Source organism: Caretta caretta, chromosome 1 (genome assembly GCF_965140235.1).
Source record: "Caretta caretta isolate rCarCar2 chromosome 1, rCarCar1.hap1, whole genome shotgun sequence".
Lineage (NCBI taxonomy): Eukaryota > Metazoa > Chordata > Testudines > Cheloniidae > Caretta > Caretta caretta.
The window spans coordinates 198,052,216-198,066,836 of NC_134206.1; the positions used below are offsets into that span (position 1 = coordinate 198,052,216).

Consider the following 14,621-nt stretch of genomic DNA (forward strand, 5'->3'; position numbering starts at 1 on the left):
AATCTAGCTAGGTATGCGTTAGATTATGATTTCTTTAAATGGCTGAGAAAAGAACTGTGCTGAATAGAATAACTATTTCTGTCTGTGTGTCTTTTTTGTAACTTAAGGTTTTGCCTAGAGGGATTCTCTATGTTTTGAATCTAATTACCCTGTAAGGTATCTACCATGCTGATTTTACAGAGGTGATTCCTTTACTCTTATTTACTTCTATTTCTATTAAAGGTCTTCTTGTAAGAAAACTGAATGCTTTTTCATTGTTCTCAGATCCAAGGGTTTGGGTCTGTGGTCACCTATGCAAATCGGTGAGGATTTTTACCAAACCTTTCCTAGGAAGTGGGGTGCAAGGGTTGGGAGGATTTTGGGGGGAAAGACGTGTCCAAACTACGTTTCCCAGTAAACCCAGTTAGAGTTTGGTGGTGGCAGTGGATATTCCAAGGACAAAGGATAAAATTAATTTGTACCTTGGGGAAGTTTTAACCTAAGCTGGTAAAAGTAAGCTTAGGAGGTTTTCCTGCAGGTCCCCACATCTGTACCCGAGAGTTCAGAGTGGGGGAGGAACTTTAACAGCTACTGTTACTACAACCACATTTAAATGTTTGAAAGGCCTTTGTCTTTCTCAGAAAATCTTAAATGGCCATCAGAAATGCTAAGGCAGGCTGTGTTGAAAGGCAGTCAAGCTTCATACTATCCAAATTCTGAATGGGGCTGAGTACCTGGTGCTCCTCAACACCACTCAGAATTTGCCCCTCTGCCGTTGTATCTATGCAAGAAAACTTTGTACCTTTGTGCAAGCTCTAAGACGTAGACAGGGCTCACGCATTTTTACCACTGTGTCATAAAAATGTGCTCAGACTAGGTTTTGTTGAGTGGTCATAGTGGCGGTAGTAGCTGAGCCGTTGTCTGCATTAGCATTTGTAGCATTGATAGTCTAGGACCAACTGCACAGTGGTGGATAATGGGAACAACATTTTCGTTTCTAGTTTGAAAATTTCAAATCAGTGCACTTTTAAAGAAAGATGTGAGGAAAATCTCACTGCTTTGTAATATCATGACTTCTGTTACTTAGCCCAAGGAGCAGACAAAAGCAAAAGTGACTTATTTGACCTGTAAGAACTTACTACAATATCCTAACATTGATTTGGGTCAAAAATCAATCTGCCCTGATAAAAATAAGGATTGAAGGGCTAACCAACCTACTTTTTCGTTTTCTGGTGTCATTTGGTGTGTGTTGGCCACATATTCCTAGTAGGAGCCATCTGTTCCCCTCCCCACATGCTGTTCTTGGTCCCTTTCTGCCTGTATAATGTGTTCTTAGGACAGGGTTTCTTAAATTTGTTCATAATGTGGATGATGTTGTAACAATGAGATTGTTTTATGGGCAACTCCCAATTTGCGATTATGCAGATGATGTTCCATTCAGGATTGTATGACATCCTTGTGATGATCACAGAAATTTCCTTATATTAAAAAAATAACATTTGGAACCTATGTAATATCTTTTTAGCGGCTTTCATGCAGTGTAGAAGCTGTAAACAAGGAGAACCAGCACAGTGGGACCAGCCAGCTCTCACAGACCACAGTTTGGGAGCTTCTGTGTTAGGAGCAATTGATATTGTGATCAGGATACTTGGATTGGTGGTGATGTCTTGCCCATTTTGTAAGTCCTCACAGTGAACCTTGCCACTCCATGACAAATTTCTCCTGGAAAGCAATCTGAGACGGCTTCTGTTGCTGGGTCTCTCTCATTGTACCATGCTACGGCAGCATCCCAATTTGCTCTCCTCTATTTCCTTATTACATTTAAAGTTGCTCACTTGTTAACCAAACAGCTGTTTAGACTTGATGTCTATACAGATGACTTGTTTATAATATTCATAGGTTAGTTAATGTTTAAAAAGAGATGAGAGAATCTGGGAGCGAGCTGCCATTCTGCCATGCTAAGGACAGGGGTATTACAGAGTAAGGTCTGTGCATTGCTATAATCTGATGTAGCAATACTTTGCTAGCTCTGTCACCTGAAGAAAGATGTGACTAGAGACTCATTGCTACCTATGTGGGGGGTGAGGATCTAAGTCAATCAGCACATTATTTTAAAGCTTCACAAATATATGTAACTAATACAAGTGGAGGAGGAGCAAAGATGTTAATGACAAAGACCTTCCACTGTGGACCAGATCTTAACATGGATTGATGTTGTTTGGCTAGTGTGTGTAAAATAGAAGGAAGTTGAAGAGCCAATGAAAAACATGCTTAATTAAGTGTGAAAGGTACTGTCCTTGTTAACGACATGACAAGATCCGGTAAAGAGCTTAGCTGGCCAGATTAAAACTAAAAAATTGTCTCCTCAATCCATCTGCTAACTCCAAGGAGCTTGCTTTCAGCACCTTTTGTTATTTCTGAAACGAAGTGGAATACTTCCTTTGCGAAGAAAATAATCTCTGAAGCATTTTGGCTGGCTTTTGTTGTGGTTTAATAATAATAATCCTTTTGTCAAAGACAATTACATGTGACGTCAGTAAATTTTCAAGAAGGGAAGGCAACTGACTGTTAAAAAGGGATTTCTTTTCCCCCTTATATTTGTTTTTTAGCCAAAATAAATATGCTGAACTTTCCTTGGAAAATCCATCTGGGTGTCTTGATTTTTGTGTTGATTGAAGGGGATCTTCAAGTATTTACAGGTAACACAACTCTTATCTTCATTCTCATGTCCTGTTTTCAATGGTTTAATGATAGCACTATATGAACATGAAAACAGCTCTTTAGTTTATCTAAAGTATGATAATATGGAGAACTACGTGACCAGGTTCTGCTCTGTAATACCAGTGTAAATTGGAAGTAATTTCATTGTCTTCCATGGAGTTACTCTAGATTTACATTGTGGTAACTGAGTAGATGTAGCTATAGGCTGTTAAATTTTGATATGTGACCTTTTCCAGGTTTTCACTTGCATGAAATACCAATGAAAGTGTTTTTTATTTGTTGCTTTTTCTTAATAACTTACAAAGAAAGGTCTTAATATCAGAGATCCTGCAGCTTTGCATAGGTGTTTAAGATGTTGTTGTAGCTTAAAAGAATAAGGGTTTACCACAGTGAACCTAGCCAACATTTTCTTTTCTTTCTGATGGTTATGCACAATCTGGCTGTGGCTTTCCACCCCAGAGGAGGCTGAATTTTGGTGGTGGGTATGTAGAGCATATGGGGCTTACATCTACATTCATTGAAATAAAAAGCAAAGTTCCTGTTAATTTTAATGGTGCAAAGTCAGGGCTATGGTTTTAACAGCACTTTCGATTGAAAGTACAATATCAATCTATCATCACTGTTCCTGTAGTGAATGTTTCTGATACCTTATTATTCTTCCTCTACCTCACTTTGTCTGCTAACAATATTCCCCTGGACGTGTAGAATTGGATAGTTTTGGGTCATCTGATGAAATAATAGAGAACTTTGCTGACTATGGTTACCACTAGACAGGTCTTTTCCACCCCCACACCCCCTGTGAAGTTGTGGGCTTTTTGTGTTTGGGGGCTAATTAAAGATAAAGGTAAAACAAGTTAAAGCCTTTAGGATAATCTTTTTCTTTCAGAGTAGCAGCCATGTTAGTCTGTATTCGCAAAAGGAAAAAGAGTACTTGTGGCACCTTAGAGACTAATAAATTTATTTGAGCATAAGCTTTCGTGAGCTACAGCTCACTTCATCGGCTCAATCCATCCGATGAAGTGAGCTGTAGCTCACGAAAGCTTACGCTCAAATAAATCTGTTAGTCTCTAAGGTGCCACAAGTACTCCTTTTTCTTTCGTTACTGTGCCATGTGATGAATTACATGGGGGAAGGAGATATAATCGCTGATTGTTGACAGGCTTCACAATTCAATCCAGAGATATGAAGATCAAACAAGATTTGTGTAGAAAGGGAGCGTGCAATAGAGAGCTCATTTCCACCCCTTAGCTTAATTGTTCTCTTTCCTTATTTAGACTCTCAGTCAGCAAGCCCTTAAGCACACGTCAGTTTTCTCAGAGGGGTAGTTCCCCTGACTTCAATGGGCCAACTGGTATATGTGTATATATAAGGTTAAACATGTGCATTGGTGTTTGCAGGATCAAGGTGATAGTGCTGATAGTTCATTATCAAGATGCTGCAAAGAAGTTAAAATTATTTAAAATAAAGACAGGGCCAGCCAGCCATCGTCAGGACAGAATACTTGGGGTAGATGACTTGTAGTGCGTCAGAAAACCACTGGGCGTAAAAAGTTGCCAGCTCTAGTGGTAGCTTTGTTGAGGACACCTACCCATTTGAAACTCGATTTAGACCTTTATTGGCAACATGAGAGAGGCCAAGGACTGAATGGGCCATAAAGGCAGAACTCGCCACACCTGGTGAGGAGTGAAGTATGTTGAAGCAGCAATGTGGGGGAGGCTTTTGCTGCTATGGCCTATGCTGTTGCCTGTGTTGCATGTAAATGGAGCACTTGAGTCTCCATGGTGGTCAATACAGCACTTTCCACCATGCCAGCACTAAATTCACATTTAAATACAAATTCGTAAGCAGTTTTTCTGTTGAGACCACTCAGGAGGTAAAACCCTGGGCTTATCTTGATTTAAACTTTTGCCAAGTGAGCATGTGAAACTTAATTGCTCGATGAACCAGACAAATGAAAATTCAGCTGGAAGGCATACGTTTCCTTGATAACATGGTAAATTCAGAGGAGCCAGGGAAGTCACAAACATCTTTCCTATGATAAATGCAGCTCCTTCTCTGCTACCCTGCCCTCTTGCACCAGTACATCTGAGGGGAGAATTGGGCCCATTTAAAATGACTAATGAAAAAACAAATCCCTGTTCGCCAAATTTTATGATTGTTAGTCAAAACTCCCACGGAAGTCAACTAGAGGTTTGCCCAAGTTAAGGACTGCAGGATATCAACTATAACTGTACTGCCCAGAAATCCAGGGCAGTGGTGTTGTGATATATAGAATGGTGTAAGTCTGTCAGCTGAGTCTTGCATATGGTTTAATTTTACAGCAGAAACTTACTCAGCTGCAGAGGAAATTGAGGGTAAGGATGCTACACCAACAACTCAACCCAATGGCGGGCAATTAGTAAACCCTTCGCTGTCTCCTGAGTCAAGACACCGTACTGAATTCATGGGAAAGGAACAACTCAACAGGCATGTGTTGTTTCGAAGGAAGAGGTCCATCCTGTTTCCTAGTGGAGTTAAAATTTGTCCAGATGAGACTGGTGAGCAGGCCATTGCCAACCATCTGAAATACTTCAAACTCCGAGGTAAGTGAGTGCAGGGAAGCTGACACACTGCTCTGTAGCAGTGTTAGGTAAGTAAGGATGCAACCATTGCATGCTTAATAGATAATTGATTTTAAAAATTCATTTATAAAAAGTTGTATTTGTTATAAATAATACTTATCATACAAAGAGGCCTTAGGTTAAGTACATTACCTGAGAAATTTTGCTTTTGTTCCTTGATAATTCATAATTATTATGTATGAGCTAACAACCCCGGCTAGCCACATTTGTGTTGGAGATATCTCAGTCCCCGCAATCAAAGCTCCTCCATAATAACCAATACAACTATACCAGTATGACTTCCTATATGAACATTCTTATTCCAGAATAGGAGGGGCTTTTCCAAGTGAATTAATGTTGCTTTGAAAGGGGTTTAAACTTAATTGGAAGAAAACAGACACTTTTTTCTGGATAGGGTCTATATGAGAAGTTATAACAGTATAACTGGTATAACTTACCCATGTAGGTAGGGAAAGTTAGGCTCCTAAGTTACGTAGGCCTGGTCTACACTCTGGGAAATGAGGTTAGTATAGCTATATATCACTCAGGGTGTGAAAAATCCATTCCCTTGAGTGACACAGTTAAACCGAGCTAACCCCCAGCAAACTCCCCCAGCGACCTAGCTCCTGCTTCTCAGGAAGTGGAAAACTCAAGCTGACGGGAGAATCCCTCCTGTCTGTGTAAATAGTGTCTTGACTTAAAATGCTACAGTGGTGCAGCTGCAGCACTTCACTGTAGACAAGGCCTTAGGACAGAATTTCCAGAAATGTCTAAGTGACTTGCCTAAGTCATACACAGTCTGTGGCAGAAGAGGCGTTGGATCCTGGGTCTCCCAAATCCCAGGCTAGTTCTCTAACCACTGGACCATTCTTTTTTCTATGCTCAACAGGCTCACATCCCCACCCCCTCTCAATTTTTGAAGTAGTAGCCAGATGAGGGACTTCCTGTAGTGTTTCTATTGGAATCAGAATCCCTTTCACATAGAGTCACGAGTGGTGCTAGTCTGTAATGTAAACTCTCAATAAAATTCCTGAGGCCTAAATGTGTGCCAAACTTCCAGCACGAAAAAACCAGCACTGGAAGCACCGAACAATGATGAGATGACTTTGACAGCATAAATGAAATACTCTATCCATTCAGATTCATGATACAACATTGCCAACATAAGCAAATTAGGCTGGATCATGTCAGGTGCGTGTTATTTAAAACTGGGTCTAAAATGACAGTTGTCCCCCTTTCAGAAGGGTTCGTCGAGAGGTATGTGGAAGCTCTCTGAGAAGCTATCTCTCTTCATTCTTAGCTCCCTCTCCTCTTGCATTGCTGCCATCTGATCCATTGACTTTCTCTGTTTCTGCACAGCACTCTCTCTCCAGTTGCTTTGTATACAATTGGGAAATTTACTAATTTGTTATCAATTCACAGAGACCACGTCAGAGGTCATAGCCATGGAATACTTCCTGTTTTCTTTTATAGCTAAGCTCATCTGAGCCCAACACAAGGCTCACAAGTCAACTAAAGACAGGACCCTGATTTTTAAAGAGACCTGGATCCTGATCTAAAGCCCATCAAGAGAGTATGAGAGTATCTCCTCTGACTTCAAATGGGTTTGGATCAGGCCCATTGTGCACAACAGGCATGCTCCTGCTTCCTTCAAGTCAATGTTAAAGCTCCTGTTGATTTCACTAGTCAACAGGCCTTTCTATTGGAAGGTATGTTGAAAGAGTAAATTCAGAGAACACAATGAAATCATTTATGCTCTGTAGAGCCAGAGCCTTATTTTAATATTAAACTGTAACCTAGTGTGAAAGAGGAATTTTAAAGATCATGTAGCAGTGTGCCAAACTTCATGAACTTTCCATTTACATCCCTCTAGAAGCATTTTACTGGTTTTCTGAAAAATATTCATATCTGTAAAAACAACGTGGAGTTCGGTGACACCTTAAAGACTAACAGATCAATTTGTACATAAGCTTTCGTGGATAAAAAAACCCACTTCTTCAGATGCATGGATCTGAAGAAGTGGGGTTTTGTTTTTTTACCCACGAAAGCTTATGCCCAAATAAATCTTAGTCTTTAAGGTGCCACCAGACTCCTCGTTGTTTTTGTGGATACAGACTAACATGGCTACCCCTCTGATTCATATCTTTATGTTTTAACCATTGTTATTTTGTCAGTCCTGTAAAGTGCCTTCTTTCTCAACATATCAGTCCCCTGAGTATTGGGCGTGACCATAGTCATCAAGGTATTCTTTCCTCCTATATTTTTTTTTATCTAAAGGGGTATTCCAATAAAGGTAATTCTTTAGTTGCACATGGACCACCATAAAAGTCAATACTGCTACAATGGAGGAAGAAGTCAATTGTCACTTTAACATCAATTTTTTTTTTAAACCATACTCAAAGAATTAGTGCTGATGTGACTGTTTTCCAGGTCGTACTCATTCTATCTGTATCTACTTTAGAAGGGAACATACTTAGGAATATATTTAGCTATTTCTTTTAATTTTATAAAGGCATCTTCCAACCAGGATTCCTTATTTGTTTGCCTAATGCAGTCTTAAGGCTTCCAGTTTTACTGGCTTCTGTAAATTTGTGAGGGCTGCTGAGGTTGCCTATGCTTGAAGTAGAGACTGCCTCTTAGGTGTTTTTGTTATAGGCTACAAGCTGAGTGATCATTTCTTGTGACTAGATCACTCCATGGAGATTTTTAAATAGAACTTCCCCGTTACTTTTTATGGGAAAATTCTACTTACAGATCAAATGCATGATGTGACACCTGGTGTTAGACCTCCTGTAGTTCACATAGAGAACAACACAAGGTGCTAAAAATATAGCATGAAACATGAAAAATTCACAGTGAAACTGAATGGGGCATATAGAAAATCAGTATTCTCTAAACTTAATTATGTCTGCATTTTCAAATCCATTATTATTAGCAGTCTAGTAATACCAAGCGGTCCATCTAAGATTACAGGCATCATTGTACTGTGCTGTACTTCTCCATAGTAAGAGTGTCTGAGGAGCTGACAGTCTAAAAGGGAAGGATGCACAGCGTGGGAGAAGCAAGCTAGGTTCAGGGAGGAAGTGACTTGTTCAAGGTCATCAAAGCAGGTTAGTGACAGAGCCAGAAATACATGCCAGGTCTTCTGTGTCTCAGTCCAGTGCTGTAGTCACTCTAATCTCACACCTAAATCTCAAAACAACCCACTACTTGCAATAGCATTTAGCATTAGCATTTAGCAGCATTTAGCAGTTAGCATTTTTTTACTTTCATTAGCCGCACCGCCTGACCAATCTAGGGTTCTTACTGCCTCTACACCCCTTAGTGCTTTATACCCCTCTGTGCTCTTTGTAGTGATAGTCATAAAGAGCCTTTTTAAAAAAAGAGTATTTCCAGATGGAAGCAAGTCTATCTAGAGATTTCTATCATGTTTATCACTGTGATATCTGAACATGTAACAGAAGAGTTAAGTTCAAGGTCTAGTAGATACTTATGAATACTTGGAGAGTTGATATGGATACACAGTTTGGGTTTGATCCTGCCAACTGCTGAGCTTCTAGACATGGATAAAGGGGTGTTTGTGAAATCAAAATGCAACAGGTGCTGACATGGGAGTTAAAGGCACTTGACATATCACAGAATCAGGCCCTATATGAGTATATGGGTGGGATTATTAACTCGTGCTCTTTTAAGATTAATTTCTTTGCTGCTGGAAGGTTCATGTGATCTGGCAGTAGTTTGCAATCAAATTAATGTTTAAAGGAACAGAAGATCAGTGTCCACTGGGCAGCACTGGGATGCACATTGACAAGACTGACTTGGTGGAAGCCTAAGAGTGTAAAGTTCAAATCATGAATGTACCATGAAACATAATGAAAATAATGTTAGTGCTTATAGGTCAGGGGATTGGTAATGAGATATAGCCCAGGTGTAGTGTTAACTGAAAATTGTTGCCATCTGTTGGATGTTGCATGGTCTCTCTCCACTTCCTCACAAAACTCACCACAACCAGCACAAATGGGCAGCGTTGTTTGCCAGTCTCAGTAGAGAGGCCAAGCATTGGATCAGCCAATTGAACTGGTGGTGTAAATGGAATTAGGGTTAAGGCAGCACGGGGAAGCTTTCACTGCTATGCCCTGTGCTGTACCTGCACAGTGGGTAAATATAAGATTCTGGTTGCCAGCACTGTCAGCCTGGCACCATTCACCAGTACCAAATTCTTTCTCTCTCTTTGGGATGTCTGAGCTTAAGCACTGTGGTGGTGGCTGCCTTTCCTATGCAGGCTCCAAAGTTCCTTGTGCATTCTTCTCCCACGGAGGGCCATACACAATCTGGTTCTGTATGCTCATATACATTTCAGAGTTTATTCCTTAGGACAAAAGCACTTCTCTTAATGTGAACTTTCAGATGGCCAGAGTGGTATACGGTCTTCCTATCAGGTCTGTGTTGGCCAGCCTGTGCTTAAGATACATTATCTAAAAGTACTGATCGCAGAAGAAGGAATTAGTCAATATATTGGGCATAACAGTTGTTAATGAAGGAGTTGGAGGTGATTTTCAATGCTGTACTTGAGAAAGAAAAGTGTTCCTTAGAGGAATGAATCCTAGGGATTTTATCCATATTTATGGCCAGTGGCTTTGGTTATTCCAGAGGTAGGACAGAACCATCAACATTTAGATGTGGATCGAGATTATGACCCTCTTCTTCCCAAGTTTGAGTAGGTTCAGATCCAAAGTTATTTGGGATTGGTGCTATAAATTTGGATCATGGTTTGGATTTTGAAAAACCTTCCCCCCTCAAAGTTCGGGATGGTCAAGTTTTGATTCAGGACTATCTCTTATTAAAATAAAAGGATTTTAATGATTAAATGATTTCAGTAATAATTATTAGTATTGAACTACAAAAATAAAACTAAGAGTCTGTTTGATTGAAATACCCTAACAGAGAGGCTAAAGTTTCAACTTGTTACTCAAACCTTAAGTAAAGGTGAACAGAAGTAGCTTTAAATACAAAACTAATGAACCTTACTGAGTGGCCAAAGATGATAAAAGGCATTTTAATTAAACAAAGGGGCAAATTTAGTACATCAGTGCATCATTCATTCCCTGCTTAGCCCTTTTCTGCATTGTTTCCAGCCAAGCAAATTTTCATGGCTGATTTAAGAGAACATATTCTGGGGTTTGTGATGGAAGCACTGGTTCAGCCTCTCCTTCATCTGAGATCTTAGGTATTAGCAAGTGCAGCTAAAAAGCTCCTTTTTCTCCAGAGAGATTTTTCTCTTTGCACTGAAATGCTGTATGGAGGTGGGGTGTGTGCTTTTTAAAGACTTAGTGCTGCTGCTATTGTGAATTCTATCTTTTAATTGTTGCTGTGTGCTGTTTAAAGGTTGCCATGTCCAACCCCGTACACATTTCAACAGCAGAGGAAGGGATCTGTGTGCGTATGCATATATACATATTATAATCTTTTTGGCAAGTGTTAATGAAACCTTTGGATGAGACGTACCTTAGAAGTGTCAGTCATTCTTTTTATTACTATGACCCTCAGTCTCACACAGGGGCTGCTCTACCAATTTTGCTGCCCCAAGCAGCTGCCACCGAAAGCCGCCATGGCGGGAAGAGCGGCAGAGCTGCCGCCGAATTGCCGCTGCGGGACTCGGATTGCCGCCCCCTTCTAAATGCCTCCCCAAGCACCTGCTTGGAAAGCTGGTGCCTGGAGCCGCCCTGGTCTCACATCATCACAGCAGGAGCCATGCAGTTCCACAGAAGCAAAAAGAGAAGATATTGGCATCCTGCTGCTTCAGAATAGACTATCCTGCCTGATTCAGAATTCCTAGCCAACCGTACACAATTCGACTCTTAAGAGGCACTAATGGGATTAAATGGGGATAAAACTCCAGCACTGCCCACTTACACAAATGACCAGCAAGCTACCCCACCCCCAACTAGGTGTTCAATACTGTCATATGTTGTTCCTCCTGTTAACCTCACAAATCCCTGCATATCAAGTGAGATGTAATAGGCTAAGTGACTCTTTCTCTTCTGAAAGATAAATGCTAAAAGCAGAGCCAAAGACAAAGTTCCTTGGGAATTAGTGCGTCCCATACGGATGGGCGAGGGGCATGTTACGGGCAAAGTTTCAACACAGGATTTCAGACAGAGGGTCACATGGAAGTCTTAAATGGTTATTTTCAAAAGAACAGTGCAGCCTGCCGGGAAGGGAATTTTAAACAAAGACTTTTTTCCCCCTCCAAAAGATTTGGCTGTGTCCATGCCCTCTTGAACTGGATGTAAAACTTCTCAGGAGAAATATTTTCCATCAGAGAAATTGAGGGGAGGAAGATTAGGAAGTAGCTTGATCTTTGTTAGTTGTAAATTTATTTTTTCTTGTGACTACTGATAGGCAGCAATGCAGCCTGATGTATTGACATGCGATATGTCTCAATGAATAGGGCAGTGGCTGAAAGCCAGGGTTTCTGGTTCTACCATTGACGTACTGTGTCACCTCTATGCCTCGGTTTTCCCTGTGAAATGGAGATAGTAACATTTAACTGCCTTTGTTAGGGGCTTTGAGTTCTACAGGTGAAATGTATCGTAAAAATGCTAAGTATTTACGTACGCACACTGGTGTAAGCATCAGGTTTGAAACATCTGGACTCCTTCACCCTAGGTTAGAATCCTGGCAGTTTCAGCTTCCTCCTTCCACACTAGATCTGTTGAGTTTCACGTGGTTTTCTGATGCAGCCTTTAAAACCAAGGCCCTGTTGGCTCTTTGTGGACATTAAGAGCCCCTGGAACTTTTATTCATTGGCGTGCGAGTTTGCACCAGTGTCCTGAGCAAAAATTCCTGCTTTTTCCCTCAGTACAGTGAACTGGTTGTTCCCCTTCTAGCTGGGCTGTAGTTCAGTGGTGCATTAAATGATTTTTGAAGCACTCCTTGTGGATAAAAGATGCTATATAAATGTAAGACCTCCATTTTGAGAGAGAGGCTAGGACAGGCTATCTGATTGCCATTCCTGGCTCTGCCACTGATTTGCTGTGTGATTTACTAGAGTCACACAGCCGCTCATTGCCTCAGTTTCCCTATCTGTAAAATAGGGAGAGTAATACTTCCTTAGCAGAAGTGCTGTATAAGGCTTTAGTCATTAAGGTTTGTAAAGTGCTTTGAGTTCTTTGGATGAAGGGAGCTATAGAAGGGCAAAGTATTATTATTTTAATATTTTCTCTCTCTTTCAAGAGTTCTGAATTACCATCACCAGGTATGGATGGAAGCCATTTCCCGTAGAAGCTTCCCTTTCCACCCACATACAACTTCTAGCCTCTTTTTTTAACTGCCTTGAAAGACTGGTCTTGATTTAGTGATGGTTTTAATCAGTATCATCTGCTAGGGATTAAGGGGGGTGGATCAGAAATCCTGTCTCCTCCCGGAGCTGATCCTGCAAACACCACCAGGCATGGAGCTAGCTACTGTGACTTGTCCCACACAAGTCTAGTGAATGTTTTTCCAGGGCAAGGACTAATGAAGACTGCAGGAACTAGCCAGATGGGTGAGCTATTTCCATTTGTGCTGAGGGGTAGCATTTGTACTCGAATGCTTTCTGGCAGTGTCACTACATCTGAAGTGGTGTCAGCATTTCTGTTGATACCCTGGTGTCAAGGTTCCTTCCCCACTCTGAACTCTAGGGTACAGATGTGGGGACCTGCATGAAAAAACCCCTAAGCCTATTTTTACCAGCTTAAGTTAAAACTTCCCCAAGGTACAAACTATTTTACCTTTTGCCCCTGGACTTTATTGCTGCCACCACCAAGCATCTAACAAATATATAACCCGCTTGGAAACGTCTTTCCCCCCAAAATCCTCCCAAACCCTACACCCCCTTTCCTGTGGAAGGCTTGATAAAAATCCTCACCAATTTGCATAGGTGAACACAGACCCAAACCCTTGGATCTTAAGAACAATGAAAAAGCAGGTTCTTAAAAGAAGAATTTTAATTGAAGAAAAAGTAAAAGAATCACCTCTGTAAAATCAGGATGGTAAATACCTTACAGGGTAATCAGATTCAAAACATAGAAAATCCCTCTAGGCAAAACCTTAAGTTACAAAAAGACACAAAAACAGGAATATCCATTCCATTCAGCACAGCTTGTTTTCTCAGCCATTTAAACAAAACAGAATTTAATGCATATCTAGCTAGATTACTTACTGACTTTTTACAGGAGTTCTGACCTGCATTCCTGCTCTGGTCTTGCCAAAGGCAACACACAGACAGAGAGAGCCTTTGTTTCTCCCCCCCTCTCCAGCTTTGAAAGTATCTTGTCTCCTCATTGGTCATTTTGGTCAGGTGCCAGCAAGGTTATCCTAGCTTCTTAACCCTTTACAGGTGAAAGGGTTTTTCCTCTGGCCAGGAGGGATTTAAAGGTGTTTACCCTTCCCTTTATATTTATGACACCTGGTTTTTCAGGGATTCACAACTCGTTTGTAGAACTTCATTCCTGACTAAGCTTTTCATTCACGGCCTTGGTGTATGAGCAGACTTCTCTTTCTTTATTTTACTTCACATTTTAAAAGGTGGCTTGGCAACTGGTGTTGGCAACAACTAAGAAGTTCAGCCATCTGAGCTGCTTTTTGCATTCAAATCTCTAAATGGCTTTGATTTCAACAATGAACTTTGATATGAATGATGGCATAATATTGTCCCAGAAAGTCTTGAGAATGTGGATGGAAAGGAGGAAGCTTGAGGTTAAGGCACAGGACTGGGATTTGCAGTATGTTCAGTACCTGGCCCTGCCACAGACTTCTGGTGGGACCTGGGGTAAGTCACTGAATCTCTGTGAGCCTCAATTCCCCTTCTGTAAAATGGGGATGATAGCACTTCCCTACCTCACAGTGGTGTTGTGAGGATAAATACATTAATGTTTGAGGTACTCAGATACTCGGATTCTCATTCATAGTATTAGATGCAACATACAGGAAGAGGACAATATCAAATGGTTGTGATGCTGCATTTTGCAGAGTGATTGCAATGCATGAGTGGTGGCTGCTTTTCATAAAGGATTAAATTCGGAGAGACGCTCAGCGTATGCAGCTTCCATTGATTTCACTGGGAATTTGCAGATGCTTGGCACCTCTTAGGATTTGGTTCAAGATTTGTACAGAGTAAGCAGTGTCCAGAGCGGGTGGGAGGGGGAGGGAACCCTTTTGTAAACTTAAAAAAATGAAAACAGAATGCTCTGCTAATGGGTACTAGATTGATACCTTTTCTAACCATTTGGGTTCACCCCACCTCAGATCTTGTCTCTGTTTGGCCCCAAGTGAACAAGA

The 14,621-nt window shown here is 40.9% G+C and overlaps 1 protein-coding gene across 5 annotated transcripts in view; it reads left to right on the plus strand.

The window, feature by feature from the left end:
- The first annotated feature begins 2,593 nt into the window (after positions 1-2,593).
- IMPG2 (interphotoreceptor matrix proteoglycan 2) overlaps positions 2,594-14,621 on the plus strand; it is an 88,793-nt gene continuing 76,765 nt past the window's right edge. For all 5 annotated transcript variants that reach the window (XM_048816737.2, XM_048816745.2, XM_075118458.1 and 2 more), the window contains exons 1-2: positions 2,594-2,678; positions 5,022-5,282. In XM_048816737.2, coding sequence (XP_048672694.1) covers positions 2,600-2,678; positions 5,022-5,282 — 340 coding nt within the window. In that variant the 5' untranslated portion in view covers positions 2,594-2,599. The remainder of the gene's footprint in view (positions 2,679-5,021; positions 5,283-14,621) is intronic.